General features: G+C 44.2%; 2 protein-coding genes and 1 long non-coding RNA gene across 3 annotated transcripts; 1 reads left to right on the top strand and 2 right to left on the bottom strand.

The window, feature by feature from the left end:
* Positions 1-1,535: 1,535 nt before the first annotated feature.
* LOC141122045 (uncharacterized) lies at positions 1,536-25,555 on the bottom strand. The gene is made up of 2 exons (XM_073611844.1): positions 24,254-25,555; positions 1,536-5,507 (listed from the first exon to the last, which is right to left on the bottom strand). The coding sequence occupies exons 1-2, from the start codon at positions 25,521-25,523 to the stop codon at positions 4,894-4,896; spliced, it is 1,884 nt and encodes a 627-aa protein (XP_073467945.1). The 5' UTR covers positions 25,524-25,555; the 3' UTR covers positions 1,536-4,893.
* On the bottom strand, positions 7,848-11,816 carry LOC141122053 (uncharacterized). The gene is made up of 5 exons (XM_073611848.1): positions 11,650-11,816; positions 9,785-9,913; positions 8,355-8,489; positions 8,143-8,266; positions 7,848-8,026 (listed from the first exon to the last, which is right to left on the bottom strand). The coding sequence occupies exons 1-5, from the start codon at positions 11,791-11,793 to the stop codon at positions 7,848-7,850; spliced, it is 711 nt and encodes a 236-aa protein (XP_073467949.1). The 5' UTR covers positions 11,794-11,816.
* LOC141122048 (uncharacterized) lies at positions 12,653-16,931 on the top strand. Its single transcript, XR_012240615.1, has 3 exons — positions 12,653-12,761; positions 16,390-16,481; positions 16,580-16,931. It is a non-coding gene; the product is annotated as an uncharacterized lncRNA (long non-coding RNA).
* Positions 25,556-26,254: the final 699 nt, after the last annotated feature.

Genomic DNA, 26,254 nt, shown 5'->3' with positions numbered 1-26,254 from the left:
ATATACAGTAAATAACAAAATTGGTTGAGCAAGTAATAAACTGCTTAATCTGGAAGGTGGTACCCTTATTGGTGGCAATGTCAGGGCGACCATGAGTGATAAATTGGCAGGTGAGGCAACCTCTTTTGCGACATTGAAAAATGCCCGTCCTAGTTTTAAAATAGGCATTCATGTCAAACAGAGGTCTTTTATTGGAACTTTGTAACTTGCTTGGAGCAAGAATATTTTTGATTAAGAGCAATAATATTTTGTAATGTTTATTGATGATCTTTGAAATAGTCCTACATTTAGTGTTGAAAGTGGACACAAATCTAGCTGTATTATCTGGTTGTCTATCAGTAGTGTCTTTGGGTTTTGATGGCATATCCATATGAGAGACAAAAGCATCCTGGACCAGATCTCTGGGGTAGTCCTTCTCTTCAAATTTTCTCTGCATGTGCTTGCCTTGTGTAGTATAGTCTACCAACCTGGAATAGTTCCTCCTCAACCTATGAAACTGCCCATTGGGGATGTTCATCTGCCGGGTGGAGTGATGACAACTGTCAAAATGAAGGTAGGAGTTGGCACTTGTAGGTTTGGTGTGATTGATGGTGACGATATCTTGTTTGTCGTGAGACAGAAGCAAATCTAGGAAGACTAGTTCAGTGGGGTCTAATACATGCGTGAAAGACAATCCTAATTCATTGGTATTGCAATGGGCTACAAAGGAAGAGAACACGTCTGGGCCCCCACTCCAAATGAGCAGGACATCATCAATATATATATCGTTTTCCATCTTTTTATTTGTTCATGATTCAACATTATTGATTATTATGGATTTTTATCAGTATATATATACAGTATTTTATATATTTTTTTATAACATTGTTTTTGAGAGGCTCTATGAATTTTACTATGAATGTATTTCCATGAGTGTAATATGGATTCCACTAGCTCTCTCTTTCTTTCATTAATGATAGGGTTGAGAGGGGTTATTGGCTATACTTGAGCTAGATACTCCTGCCCCTCCACACCCCTCACATCGGGCTTAAATACTCCTGTTGCCTTTTCTTCCATGACTTTGGAAATGCACAAGCATTTGAGACATGTAGTCACAGCAACCCAGCAGCTTGCGTTCCATTGTGCATCACATACTTGCTGGTTTCCGGCGTGGGACTGATGTCATTCAGTGCGCCAGGTCCCTTCGGCTCTCCTGGATTTTTCCATCCCAGAGCAGCTGTCATACCCCACCGCTCACAGCCCAGTTTGGTTTCCTCGGGCCACCAGCTCAGGTCCTCACAATGGTGGGCACAGCGTTCCCCTGCACTCCGCGGTCCCATAGTTCCTGGATGCAGGGAAAGTTGGATCATAAGGTTTCAGGCAGCTGACTGCCATTCTCTTCACCGAGCTTTTCATCCATCTCCACGTAGCGTAAGGCGCCCCTTACCATGTCTGACCAGCAAGTCCTTGGATGGCATTAACCCTTCTCCACCCGGATGTCACCAGTGCTATCGTTTCCTTTAATGTGTTTATAACAATACCAATCTGATAACATATCTGCATGACTGTTTATTGTAACATCTGAAGCTCTCACAGTTCCCTGCATTTTTTGTTTTTCTAGTTCACAGTGCAATAAACTATTCTTTTTATTCAACTCATGGACTTTCTGGATTTAACCCATAGAGCGCTGCTTTGTTGTTTCTACGATCGTCAGTGATGACCACCAGTGATGCCAGTCAGTGCCCATAAGTAATGCCAGTGCCCACAAGTAATGCCTGTCAGTGCCCATAAGTAATGCCAATCAGTGCCCACAAGTAATGCCTGTCAGTGCCCATAAGTAATGAAAATCAGTGCCCACAAGTAATGCTTGTCAGTGCCCATAAGTAATGCCAATCAGTGCCCATCAGTGAAGGAGAAAACTTACTTATTTACACAATTTTATAACAGAAACAAAGACATTTTTTTTTCAAAATCTTCTGTCTTTTTCTATTTGTAACACAAAAAATAAGTGCTGATCAAATACCACTAAAAGAAAGCTCTATTTGTGGGGAAAAAAAATATAAAAAATTTGGGTAGTGTTGCATGACTGAGTAATTGTCATTCAAAGTGTGACAACGCTGACAGCTGCCAATTGGTGTGGGCAGGAAGGGGGTGAAAGTGTCCGGTATTGAAGGGGTTAAATATGTGGACAAAAAAACCCCACAAAACCGTCTCTGGCAATGAAAGGGTTAAAGGAAACGTTCCCCTTCAGGAAGATGTTACATGTTCCTGCAGCGGCTCAGCGATTCGAGTCCTCTGTGTGACAGCAGTGCGGGGAGAAGTTCCCCATACCGGCTGTTACATAGTAGGTGAGGTTGAAAAAAGACACAAGTCAATCAAGTCCAACCTATGTGTGTGATTATGTGTCAGTATTACATTACATATCCCTGTATATTGCGGTCATTCAGGTGATTATCTAATAGTTTCTTGAAGCTATCAATGCTCCCCGCTGAGACCACCGCCTGTGGAAGGGAATTCCACATCCTTGCCGCTCTTACAGTAAAGAACCCTCTACGTAGTTTAAGGTTAAACCTCTTTTCTTCTAATTTTAATGAGTGGCCACGAGTCTTATTAAACTCTCTTCTGCGAAAAAGTTTTGTCCCTATTGTGGGGTCACCAGTACAGTATTTGTAAATTGAAATCATATCCCCTCTCAAGCGTCTCTTCTCCAGAGAGAATAAGTTCAGTGCTCGCAACCTTTCCTCATAACTAAGATCCTCCAGACCCTTTATTAGCTTTGTTGCCCTTCTTTGTACTCGCTCCATTTCCAGTACGTCCCTCCTGAGGACTGGTGCCCAGAACTGGACAGCATACTCCAGGTGCGGGCGGACCAGAGTCTTGTAGAGCGGGAGAATTATCGTTTTATCTCTGCAGTTGATCCCCCTTTTAATGCATGCCAATATTCTGTTTGCTTTATTAGCAGCAGCTTGGCATTGCATGCCATTGCTGAGCCTATCATCCACTAGGACCCCCAAGTCCTTTTCCATCCTAGATTCCCCCAGAGGTTCTCCCCCCAGTGTATAGATTGCATTCATATTTTTGACACCCAAATGCATTTTTTTAGATTTTTCTACATTGAACCTCATTTGCCATGTAGTCACCCACCCCATTAATTTGTTCAGGTCTTTTTGCAAGGTTTCCACATCCTGCGGAGAAGTTATTGCCCTGCTTAGCTTAGTATCGTCTGCAAATACAGAGATTGAACTGTTTATCCCATCCTCCAGGTCGTTTATGAACAAATTAAATAGGATTGGTCCCAGCACAGAACCCTGGGGGACCCCACTACCCACCCCTGACCATTCTGAGTACTCCCCATTTATCACCACCCTCTGAACACGCCCTTGTAGCCAGTTTTCAATCCATGTACTCACCCTATGGTCCATGCCCACGCACCTTATTTTGTACAGTAAACGTTTATGGGGAACTGTGTCAAATGCTTTTGCAAAATCCAGATACACCACGTCTACGGGCCTTCCTTTATCTAGATGGCAACTCACCTCCTCATAGAAGGTTAATAGATTGGTTTGGCAAGAACGATTCTTCATGAATCCATGCTGATTACTGCTAATGATATCATTCTTATTACTAAAATCTTGTATATAGTCTCTTATCATCCCCTCCAAGAGTTTACATACTATTGATGTTAGGCTAACTGGTCTGTAATTCCCAGGGATGTTTTTTGGGCCCTTTTTAAATATTGGTGCTACATTGGCTTTTCTCCAATCAGCTGGTACCATTCCAGTCAATAGACTGTCTGTAAAAATTAGGAACAACGGTCTGGCACTCACCTGACTGAGTTCCCTAAGTACCCTCGGATGCAAGCCATCTGGTCCCGGTGATTTATTAATGTTAAGTTTCTCAAGTCTAATTTTAATTCCGTCCTCTGATAACCATGGAGGTGCTTCCTGTGTTGTGTCATGAGGATAAACACTGCAGTTTTGGTTACTGAAGCCCCCCGATTCACTCGTGAAGACTGAGGAGAAGAATAAATTCAATACCTTCGCCATCTCCCCATCCTTTGTAACCAGATGTCCTTCCTCATTCTTTATGGGGCCAATATGGTCTGTCCTCCCTTTTTTACTGTTTACATACTTAAAGAATTTCTTGGGATTTTTTTTGCTCTCCTCCGCTATGTGTCTTTCATGTTCTATCTTAGCCATCCTAATTGCACCCTTACATTTCTTATTGCATTCTTTATAAATTCTGAATGCTGTGGATGATCCCTCAACCTTGTATTTTTTGAAGGCCTTCTCCTTTGCTTTTATATGCATTTTTACATTGGAGTTAAGCTGTCACTTTATGAAAAGAGCGCGGCCGTGTCATTCATTCACAGAGTTCTGTCCTTTGCCAATGTTGGCTTTTAGTTTTCAATGAACTCCCACACCGCTGCTGAGCTCTCTAGTAGATGAGGAAGAAGGAGATTAGCATAAGAGACGAGGAGATCGTCATAAGGGACGAGGAGATCGTCATAAGGGACGAGGAGATCGTCATAAGGGACGAGGAGATCGTCATAAGGGACGAGGAGATCGTCATAAGGGACGAGGAGATCGTCATAAGAGACGAGGAGATCGTCATAAGAGACGAGGAGATCGTCATAAGAGACGAGGAGATTGGGACCCCGATTTAGTCCCTTGGACAAGTCGTTTTTGCAAAAAATGTCCACACCCCTGGAACTGTTTCTTACATGATGAAGATCAGCCATGGAGTGTATCTGAGGTGTATATCAGGGTGTGCTTCTTCCCCACATGAGAGCTGTGATGTCCAGCAACATTCATATAGAAGACATTTCCCACACTCAAGACACTAATACACCTCGAGGGTTGTTTGGGATCCCTGATGTACAGGAAGACAGGACTTCAGTGAGGAACAATTCCTTCACTCAGGACAGGAAAGTAGCTTCTCCCCCGTGTGAGATCTCTGATGTCTGGAAAGATGGGACGTCTGTGTAAAACATTTCCCGCACTTAGGACAGGAATACGGCTTCTCCCCCGTGTGAGATCTCTGATGTGTATAAAGACTAGACTTCACTGAAAAAAATTTCCCGCACTCAGTACAGGAATGTGGCTTCTCCCCCGTGTGAGTTCTCTGATGTTTGTAAAGACCGGACTTACGGGAAAAACATTTCCCGCACTCAGTACAGGAATACGGCTTCTCCCCCGTGTGAGATCTCTGATGTTTGTAAAGATTGGACTTACGGGAAAAACATTTCCCACACTCAGAACAGGAATACGGCTTCTCCCCCGTGTGAGATCTCTGATGTGTGTAAAGATTGGACTTCTGTGTAAAACATTTCCCGCACTCAGGACAGGAATACGGCTTCTCCCCTGTGTGAGATCTCTGATGTTTGTAAAGAGATGACTTCACTGAAAAACATTTCCCGCACTCAGAACATGAATACGGCTTCTCTCCTGTGTGAGATCTTATATGGACATTAAGTTTGGATCCAGAAAGGAAACACTTCCCGCACTCAGTACAGGAAAAGCTCTTATCTGTTGGAAGGACGGCACCGTCCCTCACAGTCTGAGGTTCCTCAGGATAAGAGGAATACGATGGTCCATCTACACTGTGTGGTGCCGGATGGACATTTGAGGTAGTCGGGTTTTCTCCTGGACTATACTGTGTGATGTCCTCATCTTCTACTTTACAGTCTGGAGACAAAGTGAGACAATCCTCTGAGGTTTTCCTCATCTCCCGTCCATCTACTAAAATAGAAATAAAAAGATTATTACTAGACATGAGCAGATTGGTTCCCCTAAACCAGGACTCCTCCCACATCAGGCAGCTTTGTCTCTGAGGATCTTACAATTCCCCCCTCAAGGTAACTAGTAAATGGGTCCTCTGTAGGGCGGCAACTAATGATTATTTTCAGAATTGATTAGTTGGCCGATTATTGTTTTGATTAATTGACTAATTGGATAGAAACATCAAAAAAAGGTTGGTGTATAATTTAGTTAATATTCTTGAATATCTACAGAATGTCACAAAAGTAAGTACACCCCTCAGTGACATTTGTGTAAATCTTTTCTTCTATCTTTTCATGTGACAACACTGAAGAAATGACACTTGTCTACAATGTAAAGTAGTGAGTGTACAGCTTGTATAACAGTGTAAATTTGCTGTCCCCTCAAAATAACTCAACACACAGCCATTAATGTCTAAACCGCTGGCACCAAAAGTCAGTACACCCCTAAGACAAGTGTCATTTTTTCAGTGTTGTCACATGAAAAGATAGAAGAAAAGATTTACAAGGAGAAGCCCAGCCAAGCAAACTATGTGTATATATAGCAGTGGGTAGAGGGGAGAGAGCAGAAGTCAGGACTATGTAATGTACAACATATTGTATAAGATACAACAGATAGGACTATATAGTATCAGAATGATGTAATGTACAACATAGAGTATATAGTACAGGGGTCAGGAGTATGTAATGTACAGTATAAATTATACAGTGTAAGTATCAGGACTCATAATATTGGTATTCAGTAATCAGTGGAAGATTAAATGTTTACATGAGACAAGTTGCAGAGGTCCCACACCGCTGCCTCCCATCTCCTGAGACTGCACTCAGTGACTTGGGTCTGAGACTATACAGACATATCCCTCCACCCGGCACAGCCAGCAAACAATAGAACAAGTAATCTTGGGAGAATTGCTCTGTTGGAGATCTTGTCATACCCGGGTATGGGGCAGAAGACCCAAAGCACATACCCCAGGTGTCTAGATCTAGTAACATTTATGGTGAAAATAAACATTTTGCTGTCAGCTGAACCCCAGAATCTCCATAAATCCAGTCTAGATACATAAATTGTGTCTGCAGCACAGAGAAGGAAGATTATCCGAGAGAAATACAGGAATACAGGACGGGGAACACAGCTCAGGAAAGTGACCAGGGGATTACAGGCTGATATCACCCAGTCCCCGCCCTACTCTGGACCAATCAGTGAGCAGTATGGGTGGAGGAATGTATTTAGTGTTAATGACCCACCTGTGCTGATCTCTGTAGGAGTGTCCTCCTCTATAAATGTCCCCGTTATTCCATCCTCCTCCATAGACTGCTGATCATCCCTCACATACCTCTCTTCTTCTTCTGCTTTAACCTCAAATTCTATATCGATTGGATCTCCACTCTAAATCAAGAAAATGAGAGAGAATATCATCTGTAAGATATAAGATTTATTATTGTGACATCACATAAAAAATATACACATTGTCTCCATGAGTCTGTTTTATAAGCTCCGTCCCACCAACCTTGTAACAGTGAGGGATGGTGAGATCTTCCTGTGTGGAATCCCGGGAATACAGAGGACGGGGACATCTCTCTGGTGGGTTCCTGGTATTTGGTGGCTCCATCACATCCTTGTGTCCTTCTGAAAACTCCTCCATCACTCCATACTCCTCATCCTCCTCTTTATACTCTTCTTTAACATCAATATTATCATCCCCGAGGTTTCCACTCTGAATATATAATAAAACATTCATTGTAACAAACATGCTGTATATAAGACCCCTTTCACACTGGGGTGGTTGTCAGGCGCTTTAGCACTAGAAATAGCCTCTGCTAAGTGCCTGAAAACCGCCTCCCATTCACTGCAGTGAGACCTTTCAAAATCGGGCGGTGCTCTTGTGGGACGTTACCAAAAGTCCTGCAAGCAACATCTTTGGGACGATTGGGAGCGCTGTATTTAGCGCTCCCAAAACACCCTTCCCATTGCAATGAATAGGCAGTGCTTCCAAAGCGATTTGAAAACTGGAGTTTTTAACCCTTTTATTGGGTTAAAAGCGTCCTGCTGGTGGCTAAAAAGTTGTGCAGAAGCACCGCTTATACAGCACTAAAGCGTCACTAAAACGAGCGTCGCTTTGAGTGTGAAAGCAATCTTAATCAAAACTATTTGTGATTGTTCCTCATCTACCTGATGATGGTGAGGGATGGTGTGATCTTCCTGTGTGGAATCCCGGGAATACAGAGGACGGGGACATCTCTCTGGTGGGTTCCCATTACTGGATCCATCTGTAGGAAACACACACACTGACTGAATACATTGTTTCTATGTGTTTATCAGATGATGGGGGATCTAGGTGGACCCTCCGTACTGCTCTCTCCTTTACAATAAAGTCTCCTCTTACCCGGTGATGTGAGGGGCGGCTGATTGTCCATCATGACGTCCTTGTAGAGATCCTTGTGTCCTTCTAAATACTCCCACTCCTCCATGGAGAAATAGACAGTGACATCCTGACACCTTATAGGAACCTGACACACACAATGATACAGTCACCATCCAGACACATCCCTTGTCTGTTACTGGATAATGTCCCAGAATTCCCAGAATCCTCCTCACCTCTCCTGTCAGCAGCTCCATCATCTTCTTGGTGACTTCTAGAATCTTCTCCATGTTGTGTCTCTCAGGTTTTAGGGAGTCACATGGAGGCGCTGTGATGGTCATATGATCACCTGACTTCACAAGAGGAAATCTCTGTATTGAGGAACCAATAGGAATATCATGTTAGAATCCCAGAATCCTCCTCACCTCTCCGGTCAGGTCTGTGTTTTATTAATAGAGATAAGAGTGATGCAATGTGACCTCCCAGAATCCTCCTCACCTCTCCAGTCAGGTCTGTGTTTTATTAATAGAGATAAGAGTGATGTCATGTGACCTCCCAGAATCCTCCTCACCTCTCTGGTCAGGTCTATGTTTTATTAATAGAGATAAGAGTGATGTCATGTGACCTCCCAGAATCCTCCTCACCTCTCCGGTCAGGTCTGTGTTTTATTAATAGAGATAAGAGTGATGTCATGTGACCTCCCAGAATCCTCCTCACCTCTCCGGTCAGGTCTGTGTTTTATGAATAGAGATAAGAGTGATGTCATGTGACCTCCCAGAATCCTCCTCACCTCTCCGGTCAGGTCTGTGTTTTATTAATAGAGATAAGAGTGATGTCATGTGACCTCCCAGAATCCTCCTCACCTCTCCGGTCAGGTCTGTGTTTTATTAATAGAGATAAGAGTGATGTCATGTGACCTCCCAGAATCCTCCTCACCTCTCCGGTCAGGTCTGTGTTTTATGAATAGAGATAAGAGTGATGTCATGTGACCTCCCAGAATCCTCCTCACCTCTCCGGTCAGGTCTGTGTTTTATTAATAGAGATAAGAGTGATGTCATATGACCTCCCAGAATCCTCCTCACCTCTCCAGTCAGGTCTATGTTTTATTAATAGAGATAAGAGTGATGTCATGTGACCTCCCAGAATCCTCCTCACCTCTCCGGTCAGGTCTGTGTTTTATTAATAGAGATAAGAGTGATGTCATGTGACCTCCCAGAATCCTCCTCACCTCTCCGGTCAGGTCTGTGTTTTATGAATAGAGATAAGAGTGATGTCATGTGACCTCCCAGAATCCTCCTCACCTCTCCGGTCAGGTCTGTGTTTTATGAATAGAGATAAGAGTGATGTCATGTGACCTCCCAGAATCCTCCTCACCTCTCCGGTCAGGTCTATGTTTTATTAATAGAGATAAGAGTGATGTCATGTGACCTCCCAGAATCCTCCTCACCTCTCCGGTCAGGTCTATGTTTTATTAATAGAGATAAGAGTGATGTCATGTGACCTCCCAGAATCCTCCTCACCTCTCCGGTCAGGTCTGTGTTTTATTAATAGAGATAAGAGTGATGTCATGTGACCTCCCAGAATCCTCCTCACCTCTCCGGTCAGGTCTGTGTTTTATTAATAGAGATAAGAGTGATGTCATGTGACCTCCCAGAATCCTCCTCACCTCTCCGGTCAGCAGGTAGATGATCTCCAGGGTGAGGTTTAGTATCTTCTCAGTCATGTGACTCCGGTCCTCCTCCATCCTCATTGGTGCCGTCATTTGATCTATACAGGTCTCCTTGTAGACGGATAACTTTGGGAAATGAAAGTAAGAATTATTTGGATGGTGTTGGTCACACAATAATAGGATGTGGATGTGAGGGGGGTAATAGGAGGGTTGCTGTACATTTAACAACTACTCCCCCCATGGGAACAGATTTAGTTTGGACTGTTTGGTACATTTTTGAGGTGTGGGACCCTCTTGTCCTCCTGGATCAGATATTCCCCTTTCTATGTTGGGTTTGTTTGGTTTCTGAACTGGATTTGATTAGTTTTAGATCTGCAGACAAGGAATGATAAATACGATCCTTCCTTTGACTTGTTTGCTCTGAGGCAGTGATGTGAGGACAATGTCGGGTCATCATGATGTCCAGGAAGGGGAACTTGCTGACTTTTGGTCGGAGTTGTCGGCTAATCAGGATAATTGGCAGAACTCCGGCTGCAAGGCTCCAATCTCCGGCAGCCTGCTGACTGATCGGAGTGATGTCACTCTCTGCAGTAAGAGAAGGGATCGGATTGGATAGCAGGAGGATGCTGCTGGTGGAGTACAGAACTGTGGGGGAGGAGTCTGTTTTGTTCTCTCCAATAGCAACCCATCTGCCATCTATGCTGATTATGAAGATTATAACATGTAAGTGTACTATTTGTTTTTATGGAATAAATGACTTCATCATTCTAATGAGGATCTCGCGCTGTCATTTCTTTGTTGTTTAATCTCCTTGGATCTTCCCGGATCTTTATCTGACAAGCTGCAGGACCCTTGTATGTTGGAATGAACATTTGTCCTCATCATGCTGTTACCATAGACTGCTGTCTGTTGGGCTGGACCTTGTAGTGCACATTACTGGTGTGTGATTTTTATTTCAGTGCTGGTAGGAGGACAGCAGGGGGGAGGGGTTTGTTCTCTTGGTCTATTTTGTATCCTGTAACATATTTCTAGAACGGTGGAATGGTGAGGTGAAGGCTTCCTTCACTTGCTGGCAGAAGGTCTTTAAAAGAGAAGTATGATTTTATTTCTTTCAGATTCATACTTACCTAGGTGGATGCAGCATCGGTCCCCCGGCACCTCTTCACTGAGAACCGATCGATCTAACATCTGCGATGGCTCGGTTCTCACAGCTCTGCCCCCCGCACTCACTGGAGATGTGGAGGGGTGGGGAGCGCCCGTCTCAGTCTCTCAGTGGCTCGCTGAGAGGCTGAGATGGCCATCAGTCCAGACACCTGGAAGATCCAGACTTCATTGTGGTGATGATGCGGTGCCTGGACTGATTCCAGTGATGTCACCAGAGAGAGGACTTCATCCCGCTCTCTGCTGAAAACAGGTCACAAGAGTGCAAAACGAATTGTACTCCTGTAACCCATAGGAGAAGACCAGACAAGAGATCTCAAGCTGGACTTCTCCTTTAAGGAGGTGAGAAAAGTATGTGCAGGTGGGGTGAGAGGACCATCAGAGACCAACAGCCTGTGTAGTGTAATAATTGTCCTTTGTAGACCATGTATGGTCAGGATGGTCATTGTCTTGTCTATTTATTGTCAGTGATGTTTGTTTAGAGGAACATATTACTAGAATTTATCTCCAAAATGAAGAGAATGTTCCGGGCCCATAAGTGGGGAAATGTTCTGACCCTGAAGGGGTTAATCTGGGTTTCCACACTATATATGTGTGTATCATCATCTGCTGGAGATAAAAGACATCACAGTGACTATGGAGGAAGAGGACGGACATGATGGGGGGTTACTGGGTGTAAATAGAAAATAAGATCTTATTACCTCATCTACTGTCACTTCCAGCAATGTCTTCTCTCTACTTCCTCCCGACTCACCTCTCACCCGGAACTTCCTGTCTGTACCTGACATCACTTCCTGTCTGTATTCCATAGAGACTTCCTGTCTGGGTAGAAGTAAGATCACCATCTTGTGGAGTTCAGAGGAACTGCAGCCCCAAGAAACGTCTCATAGTTTTCCATTTTTTACTGAAAGTGGTTATGGAGTGGTTTTTATAAGCTAGCATGAATTCAAATTGTGCCTGGGTATTCAATCTAGTCATGACAGTAGATAGATTGGGGGCTTCTGTAGATTTCCAGAGATAAGCTATTGTAAGTCTTGAGGCTATAAAAATGTGGAGCACAATTGTTCTATGTATAGTGGGGTATTTCTCAAGGTCTATACATAGTAGGGCTGAGGCGGGAGTAAGCGTGGAAAGGTTTCCTGTAATATCTGCTATAAATGATGAGATTGAGTTCCAAAAGCTTTTCAGGGTTTTGGAACTCCAGAGGGTGTGTATAAGATTCCCAGTTTGCTCATTACACCTCCAACAAATGTCGGGTGTGGATGGGTAGATTTTGGATAATTTATACGGGGTTAAATACCACCTGTTAGCTTCCGCATTTACAATTAGAAGAATGGAACGAAGCCGCTCTCAGCTTCGTTCCAGACTGTCAGCAGCCGGCAGTAGCTGAGATGGCGGATTGGTCATCGGCCTTCCGGTGGATCGGGAGGCCTGGTAAGAGCAGCAGGAGGCGGCGGGAGGGGGGGTGGGGGGGGAGTCCCCTCTCGCTCCTCCGGTATAACAGCCGAGCAGCTTTTAGCCGCATCGGTTGTTATACTTGGAAAGCCGATCGCCCGCTCTACAAAACAGTAACGGGATGATGCCTGCAGCTGCGGGCATCTTCCCGGTATAACCCCTGAAAGTCTAGGCTGCACATCTGCGTACGCTCAGCGGGAAGGGGATAATAATGACTGTTGATTATGGTGGGTCCTGTTTCTTTATATTGGCAGCTTGTGTACTTACCCTGAGGAGTATTGGGCCGCTGTTTTCTGCCAGATGACGCTGGAGGGATACGGCTGGGGCTTTCTGTTAAAGATGGAAGAAAAGAGTCAAGGTAATGTTCCAGATAAAGTTAAGTCAACAGCGCTATTTATTTTTGCCTGTTATAAGTTGTACTACAACATCAAAGCATTATAAATAAAAGTTACCCCAGATGTATCCTGACTCCTTGTGTCATAAATTACTGTATTCCTAACTTATTGGCCAAACTGTAATTGCCCAAAAATATACTGACACAAAGATCGAAGTAAAATGTCTCTTTTCTTTTGGTTGACGATCCTTTGGAGGCAAAGTATCAAAAATGTTTCCCTTGTATCTGTGTAAACGACTTCCATGGTCCCTCCCTACCGCTCTGCACCGACTCGGAGATGAACCACATTCTGCAGATACACCATTGTAACTACCAGTTAATCCACCATAACTGGCATTCCACCGGGGGGACCCCCATACCTTAGATGGGTCCCAATCATCTGATCACAGCAAGTTATTTTAAAATACCTCCAAAGACCCAACCGAACGTACCCTGTAAAATAAACAAAAACAACCAATACATCAAAAAAGTAAGCATAGAAGGAACCAAGCCGATGTAGGGAGGGAGGGCGGGCAGGAATGCTTCTCCTCCTTGTGTACTCCTAGGATGTCTGGTTTCACCTTGTCTCCCCCACACTCCTGGCTTTTTGCAGTCCCTCCTCCACGCTGTCTGCCCAATCCCCTGCACCCCCATGTTCTCTGACAACTTGTTTTTATCCCGACTTGCCCGGCTTCCCTGTGCTCCTAATCATGCTAGCACTACGTTGTTTTTTTTATGTTTGGGCTTCGAGCTAATACTCTGTCTGTACTCACAAAAAAGTGCACTGAGGTGAATTAAAGTGGATTGTGTACCCTACTTTGTCATTTTAACACTACAGGTGATAAGGCTTACCGGTACGTAAAATGAATATTATTTAAGAGATATCCTCCTCAGATGCAGCCGCTGAGGCCAGCGGTGGTGCATGTGCTCTGAAGGTCCGCTGGACCCTGCAGAAAAATCAAACCTCTTCACCAGTAAAAGGACTCCCACGCACATGCGTGGGAGAGACCTCATTGCAGCTCCGGCCACTCAGAAGCGCCGGAGCCCACGACCGCGGAAGAGACGGTGAGGCAACGTGTCAGCCCGCTCAGCGCTGACCGGGTCGGCCTGCAGGGGCCTCGTTCTAAGGTATTTCATAGAAATTCATAATGTGCTATTATTATGCGATGCATACTAGCACATTATGCCATTGTCTTGCAAGTTTCTTTTTTTTTTCTTCTGTGGTTTAAAGCCGCTTTAATTTGCACTGGAACTGTAAAATCTAAAGTTGCTAATGTGTTAAAACAGATGTGATATTTTTTGGCAAATTGAACAAATTGAACAATGAATGTTTTGTTTACATATACTATACTATACCCCCCTCTTTTATTACACAATCCCATGCTTACTTCAGTTTCCTCAGTTCCCCCCCTTCACTTCACAGTTTCCCCTTCACAGTCGTGTTCTGAAGGTATGAGGTGTCATATGAATTTGAAAATGGACCTTAATAATAATAATGTTAGATGATAATGCCTGTGTGTATATAATATCATGGACATCGATGAATGATGATGATGGTGTGTCCTGTTTCTTTCCAGATTCCACTACTTACCCTGAGGCGTAATGGTCCGCTGCTTCCTGCCACTTGATGCTTCTGGAGAGTCCGGGATACGGATCGCGCTTTCTGTTAAAGACGGAAGAAAAGACAAGAGTAAAGGTAATGTTCAAGATAAAGTCAACAGCTTTATTTATTATTTTTGCCTGGTATATGTTGGAAGACAACAAGATATTTTTATAATCAAAGCGTAAAAAAGTGCACTGAGGTGAATTAAAGTGGATTGCATACCCCGCTTTGCCATTTTTTTTACCTACAGGTAATCCTATAATAAAGCTTACCTGTAGGTAATATGAATATCCCCTAAACCTGTACGGTTTAGGAAATATCCACCTCGGATGCAGCCGCTGACGTCAGTGGCGGTGCATGCGCTCTGAAGGGCCGGCGGACGCCGGACGGTTCAGAAAAATCAAAGCACCTCGCTGGAAACTGGACTCCCACACACATGCGTGGGAGAGACCCCATAGCGCCTCCAGCCACACACAGCGTCGACGCCCGGAAGAGAAGGCGAGGCAACGTGTCATAGCGCTGGCCAGGTTGGGCTGCTGGGGCCTCGTTTATTTTATAATGTGCTAGTATGCGATGCATACTAGCACATTATGCTATTGTCTTGCAGGTGTTTTTTTTTCTTCCGTGGTTTACTACCGATTTAATTTGCACTGGAAATGTTAAAATCTAAATCTAATCTGAAGTTGATGATGTGTTAAAACAGATGAGATGATATATTTCTTGGCAAATTGACCGATTAACATTTTGGTGAATAGCCTGCCCTTTTATAGTACACCCCCCTCTTTTATTACACAATCCCATGATTGTTTTAGTTTCCCCATGACAGTAGTGTTCTGATCTGAACACCCTTCACAATGGTATCTTCTCCCCCACCTTCATAGCACCTGAGTACACCTGTGTCCTCTGCCCTCCCCCTTTGCATCCTAACCCCCCTGCAACTCGACCCTCCTTCACATCACAGCCTCGGCACCTTTGGCCCCCTTCACATTACACAGCCCCCTGCATCTCTGGCCCCCTTCACATTACACAGCCCCCTGCATCTCTGGCCCCCTTCACATTACACAGCCCCCTGCATCTCTGGCCCCCTTCACATTACACAGCCCCCTGCATATTTGGCCCCCATCACATTACACAGCCTCTGCACCTTTGACACTTTCACATCCCCCCTGCAGCGCTGCCCCATCCTACCTTATTTGGGCACACAGAGCCGGAGACACAGCAGCACTGAATAATGGGTGGGAGCAGGAGGTGCTGCTGAAGTTAACCAGCAGTTGATTGGTTGCTAGGGCCGCATAGCAACCAATCACCTGCTGTTTAACTTGTGAAGTTATTTTCAGCATTTCTGCGATAGTGACAGCGGCAGAGGGAGGCAGACAGAACCGTCACCTAAATGGCTGGATTGTGGCGTTCCAAGTGGCACAGTGACTTGGTCCACATCTGGCCCACAGTCCGCCATTTAGTGATGCCTGCTTTAAATGTTAAAGAGGAGGGCCAGTCAAAAAAAAAAATTAAAAGTCAGCAGCTACAAATACTGCAGCTGCTGACTTTTAATTGGACACTTACCTGTCCCTGGGTCCAGCGATACGGGGGATCGAAGCCCCGCTCGTCTCCCCCTCCGTTCAGTGGCGCCGGCATTGCAACTGTGGGCGCCGGGCTGTGGCTTCACTGCCTTGCACCCACTGCGCATGCGCGAGCGGCGAAGCGCGCCGTGATTGGCCGCTCAGTCACCTGGGACCTGTAATGGGTCCCAGATGATTGACAGGAGGGAGGGAGCAGAGCTGAGCCCTTCCTGTGCCGAGGGGGAAGTGATGTCACCAGCCCAGGCACTGGAAGAGGCAGATTACGAGGGACCCCCTAGCAACAGGCATTTAGAGGTAAGTAAAAAAAAAATATCCAAATGTTTTTTTTTATTTTTTTTTTAGGCACAATCATGACTTTTTTTTTTTAGGATGGAACACCACTTTAAATAGAAGTTTATCATTAATTATACATCCTTTGTCTTTGTGTTAGGTACTCACCAGAATGTCGATGGGATGGACTTGGAGCTGATCGCTCTACAGATGATGTTTCTCGATCTGGAAAACATGTATGTAAAGAAAAACGTAAGTTTCACATGCATAGTCATAAAAAATAATAGTGAGCTTGAAACAACCATATAACAGCAATATATAATGATATATTTCATTTTACTCACCAACAGCTCTTTGATGTGGACCCCTGCTGCTGACTCCAGGGACATCCTCTGCCAGAAGGCCAAGGCCATCTTTCAGCTTTACCTCCCACTCACGTAACTCAACAGGCTTTCCCCTAATATGCTCTCCCCGTAGACGCTTCTTCAGCTTTTTGATGACTGCCGCCCGACAATCATAGAATCTGCACATGAAAAATAAACATTATTAGTTACATAAAATAGAAACCAAACTGATTTATTTTTTTGAAAAGCAACCTGTCGTTTCACACAGTGATGGTTTTTTATGTTACAATATTTCCATGTATGTTAATGTTCTCTTCTGTATGTGGCCGTGCCAAATAAATAGTTTTGTAAAGTAGAACTGTTAATTTTTATTGACTATTACACTGTGTATTTTTTACAAATGTGTGTTCTAAGAGCCCTTTCACACTGGGACGGTTTGCAGGCATTATTGCGCTAAAAATACCGCCTGCAAACCGACCCGAAACAGCCGCTGCTGTCGGGCTTTCACACTGAAGCGGTGCGCTGGCAGGAGAAGAAAAAAACTCCTGCAAGCCGCAACTTTGGAGCGGTGAAGGAGCGGTGTATTCACCGCTCCTTCACCGCTCCTGCCCATTGAAATCAATGGGACAGCGCGGCTATACTGCGCCAATACCGCGGCAATACCGCGTCTATAGCCGCGCTATACGAGCGGTTTTAACCCTTTTTCGGTTAAAACCGCAACGCTGGCGGCCGAATACCTCTGCAATAACGACGGTAAAGCAGCGCTAAAAATAGCGCTGTTTTACCGCTGACGTCCCCACCGCCCCAGTGTGAAAGATTATTGGAATAATTACCTGTGTCTGACGCCAGTGGTGGGCCTGCGATACTTGGAGACCACATTCACGGAGTCCCGGACTCGTCCCCAGCCTGCTGCTTTCTCGGATGTTGGCACGGTTTGGCAGAAGAGTGTCACTTTTTCTCTTAGGACTGCAGCAACCAATGCAGCATTCTCCTCTTGGGTAAATATAGGCCCCCTTGATCTTTGTCGCTTGCTTTGGTGGGGTTGCTGCATGTCTGAGTCCGCACTCTCTGATGTAGTGGGGGACACATGTCTCCGTTTTTGGCCATGCTTCCGCTCCACTCCACCTCCACACTCTCTTCCAGGCCTTGGCTCCACTACAGGCCTCCGTTCACCTCCACGCCTCTCCCCTCCACTCCTCCTCTCCCCAACAATACTCTCCCCTCCATGCCTCTCCTCCCCTCCACTCCTCCTCTCCCCAACAATACTCTCCCCTCCATGCCTCTCCTCCCCTCCACTCCTCCTCTCCTCAACAATACTCTCCCCTATACGCCTCTCCTCCCCTCTAAGCCTCTCCCCTCCACGCCTCTTCTCCCCTCCACGCCTCCTTTTCCCTCTACGCCTCCCATCCCCTCCTCTTCTCTCCTCCCCTCCACACCTCTCTTCCCCGCCTCGCCCCTCCCCTCCACGCCTCCCCTCCCCTCCACGCCTCTCCTCCCCTACACGCCTCCTCTCCCCTTCACGCCTCCTCTGCTATGAGTCCCCTCCTCCACTCCTCCGCTCCCCTCCACTCCTCTGCTCCCCTCCACTCCTCTCCCCTGAGTCCCCTCCTCCACTCCTCCGCTCCCCTCCACTCCTCTCCCCTGAGTCCCCTACTCCACTCCTCCGCTCCCCTCCACTCGCAGTCACAGCAAAAACTCTCATACCAACACACTCACTAACACCAACATTCTCACTCACTAGACGACTCACACGTCCATTCTCACTCCCAGACATTCTAATAGTAATTGCAACAACAACTACCAAACCACACAAAAACAACTACCAAAACAACGATCTCACTCTCTTCTCTCTGCTCCTCCCAGCTCCCACACCTCACCCTACCAATGCACAGTACACCCTCTCAAAATGGTGTACAGGGGCGGAGGCTAATTAGCTGGCTAGCCGCGTGTTGAAAATGAAAACGAAACTAAAATACGAGAGATTACTAATGACCGCGATGTATTTACGAATGTACGAATCCATTCGAAGCACGCTAGTAGACTCGAATCAACAAAAACAAAACAATGTTACGAAACTACGAATCAAGGGGAAAGAAAGCATAAGGCAATCCCACAAAAGTAACAATTACTAAATTACGAGAAGCGTACCGAATAGAATAAACAAAAATGACACAAAATTACGAATTTCGAAACAAATAAAATTAGACAGAATTACGAATCATTCAGTAACAACGAAAATACGAATGACTCCGAATCGAACCATGTTTTATGAAATTACGAATTGCAAGACTAACGGAATTACGAATTATATCGTTAAAAGTTTAACGAAAATACAACAGTTACGAAAATACGAACGAGTCCGAATATGAACCCTCGCGTATTACGAAATTACGAATCGTTACGAATCCACGGAAACAAGACGAAACTAAACTAAACTAAACTAAATTTTTTGTTGTGCACATGTCTAATTCTAATCCTGCCTGTGAAGGGACATCTCTGTGATGTACAGAAAGTGCTGCAGCTGTGCTGACATTTACAAAAGAAAAAGTGTTTTAAATTTTACCAAAACAGCACACAGACCCCCACCGAAGTTCTTCTATGTATTTGGGGGCCTTTTGAGGGTCTGTGCTGGTGTGCCATTTCAAAAAAAAGAAGCCAGCAATGAAATGTCCACAGACTGTGGAAACTTTACACTGGACCTCATGCAACTTGGATTCTGTGCCTCTCCACTCCTCTTCCAGACTCTGGGACAGCAATTTCCAAATGAAATGCAACATTTTCTACACCCCGTGATGATTTGAGGAGCCGTGTCATCTGCTGGTGTTGGTCCACTGTGTTTTATCAAGTCCAAAGTCAGTACAGCCCTCTAGCAGGAAATTCTAGAGCACTTCATGCTTCCCTCTGCTGACCAGCTTTATGGAGATGCTGATTTCATTTTCCAGCAGGACTTGGCACCTGCCCACACTGCCAAAACTACCAATACCTGGTCACATGATCATGGTATCACTGTGCTTGAATGCTCAGCAAACTCGCCTGACTTAAACCCCATATACAATCTGTGGGGTATTGTCCAGAGAAAGATGAGAGACATCAGACCCAACAATGCAGATGATCTGAAGGCTGCTATCAAAGCAACCTGGGCTTCCATAACACCTCAGCAGTGCCACAGGCTAATCGTCTCCATGCCAAGCTGCAATCCAGCCTTTCTCCCCCAGGGTTCCTTCAAAGATTTCTAGGGGTTCCTTGAGAAAAAATAACAATTTCTGCGTCTCAGTAACAACTGGCATTAAAGATCTGTAGGGGGGGCAGTCTTCCCAGTGATGATGATGTAGGAATTTCCTTCTCCCACTGACCACAGATATAAGGGGGTCCTTCTCCCACTGATCACCAATGTAAGAAACCTACACTAACCACTAATATAAGGGGGCATTTCCCCCATTGGTCACCAATGTAAGGGACCAGTACACTGATCACTGATATGGGATCCTTCTTCAACTGATCACCAATGAAAAAGGCCACTCCACTGACCACTAGAAATGAGCTCCAGGTTTGGACTGACCCCAGATTCAGAATTTAGCTTGTTTGGGCGTTTGGTAAACAACTGAACAAAATAGGTACTGACTGCAGTAATACCATTGCTCTGAAATATACCAGTTTAGGCTGGTTGTTCAGGGTTTAGAAACTTTCAGTGTCCCAACAGCTGATGATGTGTCCCTGTCCAGTCCATTCAGCTGTCACCTGGGGATTAGTGGGTTAGTGCAAATAACTTTGGCCCTGTACTGTACTGCCTGGAGCACATTAGAGGATCCTCTAGGTCTGACAGTAAAGCTATGAGTGAAGCCAGAAATCTGCTTCATGATTGGACGCGATATGGATCCTTCCTCATCTCATTCCTGGTTATGGAAATCTATAATATTACCAGTCTGGTATCAGAGTATTGGCAAACACAAAGTTGAGATATTTTACAGGCATCACCAATGGTGGAAATCGCCAAAATACGATGTTCAGGGAAACATAACAAAGCCTACCAACAATGGTGGAATCATTTGTCTCAGAGACCAGCAGTACACTTCTGGAACATTCTGGTGAAGACTAAATGCACTCTCAGATATCCTCACAGGGCAAGCTTTCCAAACTGATGCTGGATGGTTTCCACATATGCCTATGTTTCTCCACTATCCCACGTATGGGCCTAGCATGGTGGGTGCCACTGGGTAGAAGAGAGAGAGAGAGACCAGAGAACATCCACTCACTGATCCCTGTAGCTAGAATGAACCCGGAAGTGATATGTATTAGGTGACTTTCGAGTTCATTGCTATAATTCCTGACCACTGTGGCCAGAGAAGCTGTGAATTATTATAATTCATTTACAGGATTTACATAGCGCCAACAGTTTGCGCAGCACTTTTAAGTCCTGGAGGGGAGTATTGGAGGAGGTAACAAGGGAGCTACAGAGCAGGAGGCGTTGGGAAGAGCAGAGAGGATGATTTTGGAGATATCTGCAGATGAGGTTGGTGATGTACCTGGGGTTGATGCTGTGGATGGCTTTGTATGTTGTGGTTAGTGTAACAGAATTGCTTCCTACTCCGCTTGAGTGCTTTCATCATATACCGCTTCCTCCAGTCTGAAGATAGATATCAGATATTATAGCAGCATATTACAACCAAGAACTAGGCAGGACTCATTTGGCTGCAAAGCTGGAACACATTTATTTGAAAAAACAGAATATATACACCATAGGAGGACATCCCCCTCCTGATCATATTACCCTAACAATACAAACTGCACACAGGAATATAATTAGGACATATACTATAAACTCTGTGTTAATTAGCTACCTGAATGACTGAGAGGTTTCATTTCAGGTCAGACTTGCCGACTTGTACAATACTGAATGCAGTGTACTGGACAATTACACATTATTACAAGTATAAACACAACCCACAATGGTTTGCTTAGCAGACAGACAAAAGGTGAGTTAATTAGCACACATACCAATGGGTTAAAGACCCCTAGAAGGCACACTAGACCTACTTGCAATAAACACATTATAGCAGGCAACCCCAGACAGGTGGCTTGCTGATGACATCAACATCTGCTATGACTCCCATAGTGTGGAACAGTCCTTGCTGGAAATGTGGCATCTAGGCCCTTAACATAGACCCCGGACTTAGAGTCCCAGAGTCTGTGTGTCTTGGGGAGAAATGGACTTGAATCCAAAATAACAAGACCACTCCACAGATACCTCATACACCTTCCAAAAAGTAGTGTTCCCTTAAATGCCAGGGCCCACAGTCAGTGGGTAAGAGGCTCCACTCCAAAAGCCCCTGTTCTGGCTAGGTCTGTCATAGTTAATATTTTGAATTTTATACAGTGGGGTAGGAGAAGCCAGTGAAGGGATTGGCAGAGAGGAGCAGCAGTCATGGATCGGTTAGTAAGGTGTATTAGTCTCCCAGCAGCATTCATAATAGACTGAAGGGGGAATAGCCTGTGTAAAGGTCAGCCAGTGAGGAGAGAATTGCAGTAGTCATGGGAAATAATCAAGGAGTGAATAAGAAGTTTTGTGGTGTCGTTAGTCAGGAGGGGGCAAATTATAGAAACATTGTGGAGGTTAAGGCAGCAAGATGTAGCCAGTGATTGGATGTGTGGGCTGAAGGAGAGGTCAGAGTCTAGGATTACACCCAGCACCCTGGCATGTGTGGAGGGACCAATGGTTGTGCCGTTGATCTTGATGGTAAATTCCTAGGGAGGTGATCGGGGAGGAGGAAATATTACAAGCTCAGTCTTAGAAAGACTACGTTTGAGGAAATGGGATGACATCCATACTGATATGTCACTCAGTAAGTTTGTGATATGTGAGGAGATTGAGGGGGTAAGAATGGAACATGATCTGCTCTCCATTATCTTCAGTGGAGAGCAGGAGAGACATGAGGGGTCTAATAGACTCCTGATGTCCCATTAAAGAGAACCTGTCACAACAAAATGCTATCATATTGGGGTTTATCTGTCCCTTAAGTGATAGCAATAAAGTTAAGTGAAAAAAATTAAAATTACACCCAAGCACTTAAAACCCCACCCCAAATCTTTGAGTTCATTCTTATTTACAAACATAAACAACATTTTGCCGATGTCTATATAATAAAAAACAATGAATGCCCTACACATATTACACAACACCATGCATGCCAGAGAGAGAGCAATAATTCTACATCCATTATTCTGGGTTACCTCTACACAGAGGACCTGGAAAGGCTTTTTAAGTGTCACTTATGGGCAAATATTGGAGTACCAAAGTTTGTCATCATTTCATCAGCACACAAAATTTTAGGGCTGGACATGTTGGATATCTATTTACTCGGCAGAACCTCATCTTTTATGTTATCAAAAACTGGGTAAAATATTGCAATTGTCCTCTAAAATTACACCTAATGTATTTCTTACTGACATTTACACTTGATAAACCACTGAGCTACTATCATGTGACATGAACTACCATCCTTTTATTCCCCAGGGACTCTGCTGTTAGAAAATTTATGTTTGGGGTACTAAACTAATCTTCAGGACAAAAATGTACATTTTAACATGTGTGCAAAAAAAAAAAAAAAATACAAAAACAGCTCTGGCAGTAGAAGGGATATGAGAGATAGAATAACTCTGCTGTGCTCAGTGTAATGTAACATCTCCATCAGTAAATGTAGTGCAAAAAAACAAGGAAACAATATATGAGATCAATGGTTCCGAGTCTCCTGAATGCCGCTAAGGCTCTGATCCCGAGATATTGGCTAAAAAGTGGAAAACCAGATATTAGAGAATGGTTTGAGAAAATAGATTACTATTATAAAATGGACCTGCTGAGAAGCAGGGAAAGAGGAGATAATAAGCGTATCACTCACTGGGAGGGATGGAAAAGATATAAAACCTTGGACACATATTTAGATAAGATGAGGGAAGCAATAGGTACAGAGCCAAAATGATATATAATATAAGAAGGAGTAAACCAGACATAAAAGAGGGGAGGGGGGGGATAAGAGGGATGGAGAAGGAACAAAGGTATAGTGGTAAATATAAATTTCGGAGTGTTTTTTTCTGTTTTTTGTACTTAAACAAGATATACGATGGGAAAATTAATAAAGATAAGACAGAAACAATCCACAATGATGTGAAAAATGAGAGGAGATACATTTTGACATACAAAGTTGATATAATGTCTCTCTGAAAAATTTTCGCTTAAGTGGAAAAGAAAAAAAAAAAAAAAAGTAAATGTAGTGCAAAACACTATTATGGCCACTAGATGGAGCCATTGATCATATGAAAAAAAATATGACCAAAACTTGTCACATTAATTCAACCAATTTTTTTTTTAAATAGACCTCTAAGTGTTTGTGAAATCTTACACCACAAAATGCCAATGAAAGGTAATGACTCCATTTTTATTTTTCAACTGCTATCAATGGCCAACACGGTACAACACTTCATCTATGTCTTTGGTGATCTCTGATCTCCTTATGAACTGTTTCTTACATGATGAAGATCAGCCATGGAGTATATCTGAGGTTTATATCAGGGTGTGATTTTACCCCACATGAGAGCTGTGATGTCCAGCAACATTCATATAGAAGACATTTCCCTGATGTACCGGCAGACAGGACTACAGGGAGGAACAATTCCCTCACTCAGGACAGGAAAGTAGCTTCTCCCCCGTGTGAGATCTCTGATGTTTGTAAAGACTGTACTTCTGTGTAAAACATTTCCCACACTCAGGACAGGAATACGGCTTCTCCCCTGTGTGAGATCTCTGATGTCTGGAAAGATTGGGCTTCATTGAAAAACATTTCCTGCAAACAGGACAGGAATACGGCTTCTCCCCTGTGTGAGACCTCTGATGTCTGTAAAGATTGGCCTGCACTGAAAAACATTTCCCACACTCTGGACAGGAATACGGCTTCTCCCCTGTGTGAGAATTCTGATGCATAGAAAGAGAGGACTTCGTTGAAAAACATTTCCCACAACCAGGACAGCAATATGGCTTCTCCTCTGTGTGAGATCTCTGATGTCTGTAAAGATTGAACTTCTGTGAAAAACATTTCCCACACTCAGGGCATGAATACGGCTTCTCTCCAGTGTGCAACATCTTATGTTTTTCAAGATTGGACTGAATTGAAAAACCTTTTCCGCACTCAGAACAGGAATACGGCTTCTCCCCCGTGTGAGATCTCTGATGTGTGTAAAGATGGGGCCTCTGTGAAAAACATTTCCCGCACTCAGAACAGGAATACGGCTTCTCTCCCGTGTGAGACCTCTGATGTATTGAACGTTCTGATTTTAGTACAAAACATTTCCCGCACTCAGGACAGGAATACGGCTTCTCACCCGTGTGCACTTTTTGATGTGTGTAAAGATGTGCGGTCCGTGAATAAGATTTTCCACACTCGGAACAGGAATATGGTTTTTCTCCCGAATGAGATATTTTATGGTCGTCAAGCCTTGATTTAAAAAGAAAACACTTCCCGCACACAGAACAGGAATATGGCTTCTCCCCCGTGTGAGAACTTTTATGCACATTAAGTTGGGATTTAAAACGGAAACACTTCCCGCACTCAAGACAGGAATGTGGCTTCTCTGCTGTATGAGCTCTTTTATGCACATTAAGTTTAGATTCAGAATGGAAACACTTCCCGCACTCAGTACAGGAAAACTTCTTATCTGTCAGAAGGATGGCACTGTCCCTCACAGTCTGAGGTTCCTCAGGATAAGAGGAATACGATGGTCCATCTACACTGTGTGGTGCCGGATGGACATTTGAGGTAGTCGGGTTTTCTCCTGGACTATACTGTGTGATGTCCTCATCTTCTACTTTACAGTCTGGAGACAAAGTGAGACAATCCTCTGAGGTTTTCCTCATCTCCCGTCCATATACTAAAATAGAAATAAAAAGATTATTACTAGACATGAGCAGATTGGTTCCCCTAAACCAGGACTCCGCCCACATCAGGCAGCTTTGTCTCTGAGGATCTTACAATTCCCCCCTCAAGGTAACTAGTAAATGGGTCCTCTGATCTCCTACCAGTTCATTTCTTTATTCATGGACCTTAGTCAGAGAGTGAGGAAACAACAAGAACTGTCTTTTATAGGAGTGACAGTGATGAGGGGATTATAGGACGAGTGTCCCCACCCCCTCTATCACTCATTGCCATCTTCCCAACACAAGAAGTCCTGCACTTCCTTAATTTAGTCTTGAATAACCACGGGGCTGAGCCCCACCAGAGGTCAGACAGTGAGGATGGGGGATAACAACCAAGATGAAGACTGGACTGATCCTAAAGACCACCATGATTGGGTTATTGACTCCATCCTAATTATAGCTTTCTGTTTGAGGATGTTATCACATTATTATCAACACATAAAAGTCTGTGCTCCAATCAAATCATCAGATATAAAATGTCCATCTGGTAGGAAATGGGCGTAACAAAAGAGAATACATATTATGTGTATATATAGCAGTGGGTAGAGGGGAGAGAGCAGAAGTCAGGACTATGTAATGTAAAACATATTGTAGAAGATACAACAGATAGGACTATATAGTATCAGAATGATGTACAACAGAGTATATAGTGACGGGGTCAGGACCCATAATATTGGTCTTCAGTAATCATGGGAAGCTTAAATGTTTACATGAAACAA

This window comes from Aquarana catesbeiana, unplaced genomic scaffold (genome assembly GCF_042186555.1).
Source record: "Aquarana catesbeiana isolate 2022-GZ unplaced genomic scaffold, ASM4218655v1 unanchor237, whole genome shotgun sequence".
Lineage (NCBI taxonomy): Eukaryota > Metazoa > Chordata > Amphibia > Anura > Ranidae > Aquarana > Aquarana catesbeiana.
This window is presented reverse-complemented; position numbering and strand designations above follow the sequence as displayed.

What these genes read in the sequence shown, in the direction of transcription:
- LOC141122053 (XM_073611848.1), bottom strand. Translation starts at nt 11,793, where the DNA reads ATGGTGATCTTACTTCTACCCAGACAGGAAGTCTCTATGGAATACAGA. An exon ending in TGGAAGTGACAGTAGATGAG is followed by an intron (nt 9,914 to 11,649) that starts GTAATAAGATCT and finishes CATTTCCCAAAG; the next exon opens with TTATCCGTCTACAAGGAGAC. An exon ending in TCTACCTGCTGACCGGAGAG is followed by an intron (nt 8,490 to 9,784) that starts GTGAGGAGGATT and finishes TCCTCAATACAG; the next exon opens with AGATTTCCTCTTGTGAAGTC.
- LOC141122045 (XM_073611844.1), bottom strand. Translation starts at nt 25,523, where the DNA reads ATGTCTAGTAATAATCTTTTTATTTCTATTTTAGTATATGGACGGGAG. An exon ending in GGGGGAGAAGCTACTTTCCT is followed by an intron (nt 5,508 to 24,253) that starts GTCCTGAGTGAG and finishes TCCTTCCAACAG; the next exon opens with ATAAGAGCTTTTCCTGTACT.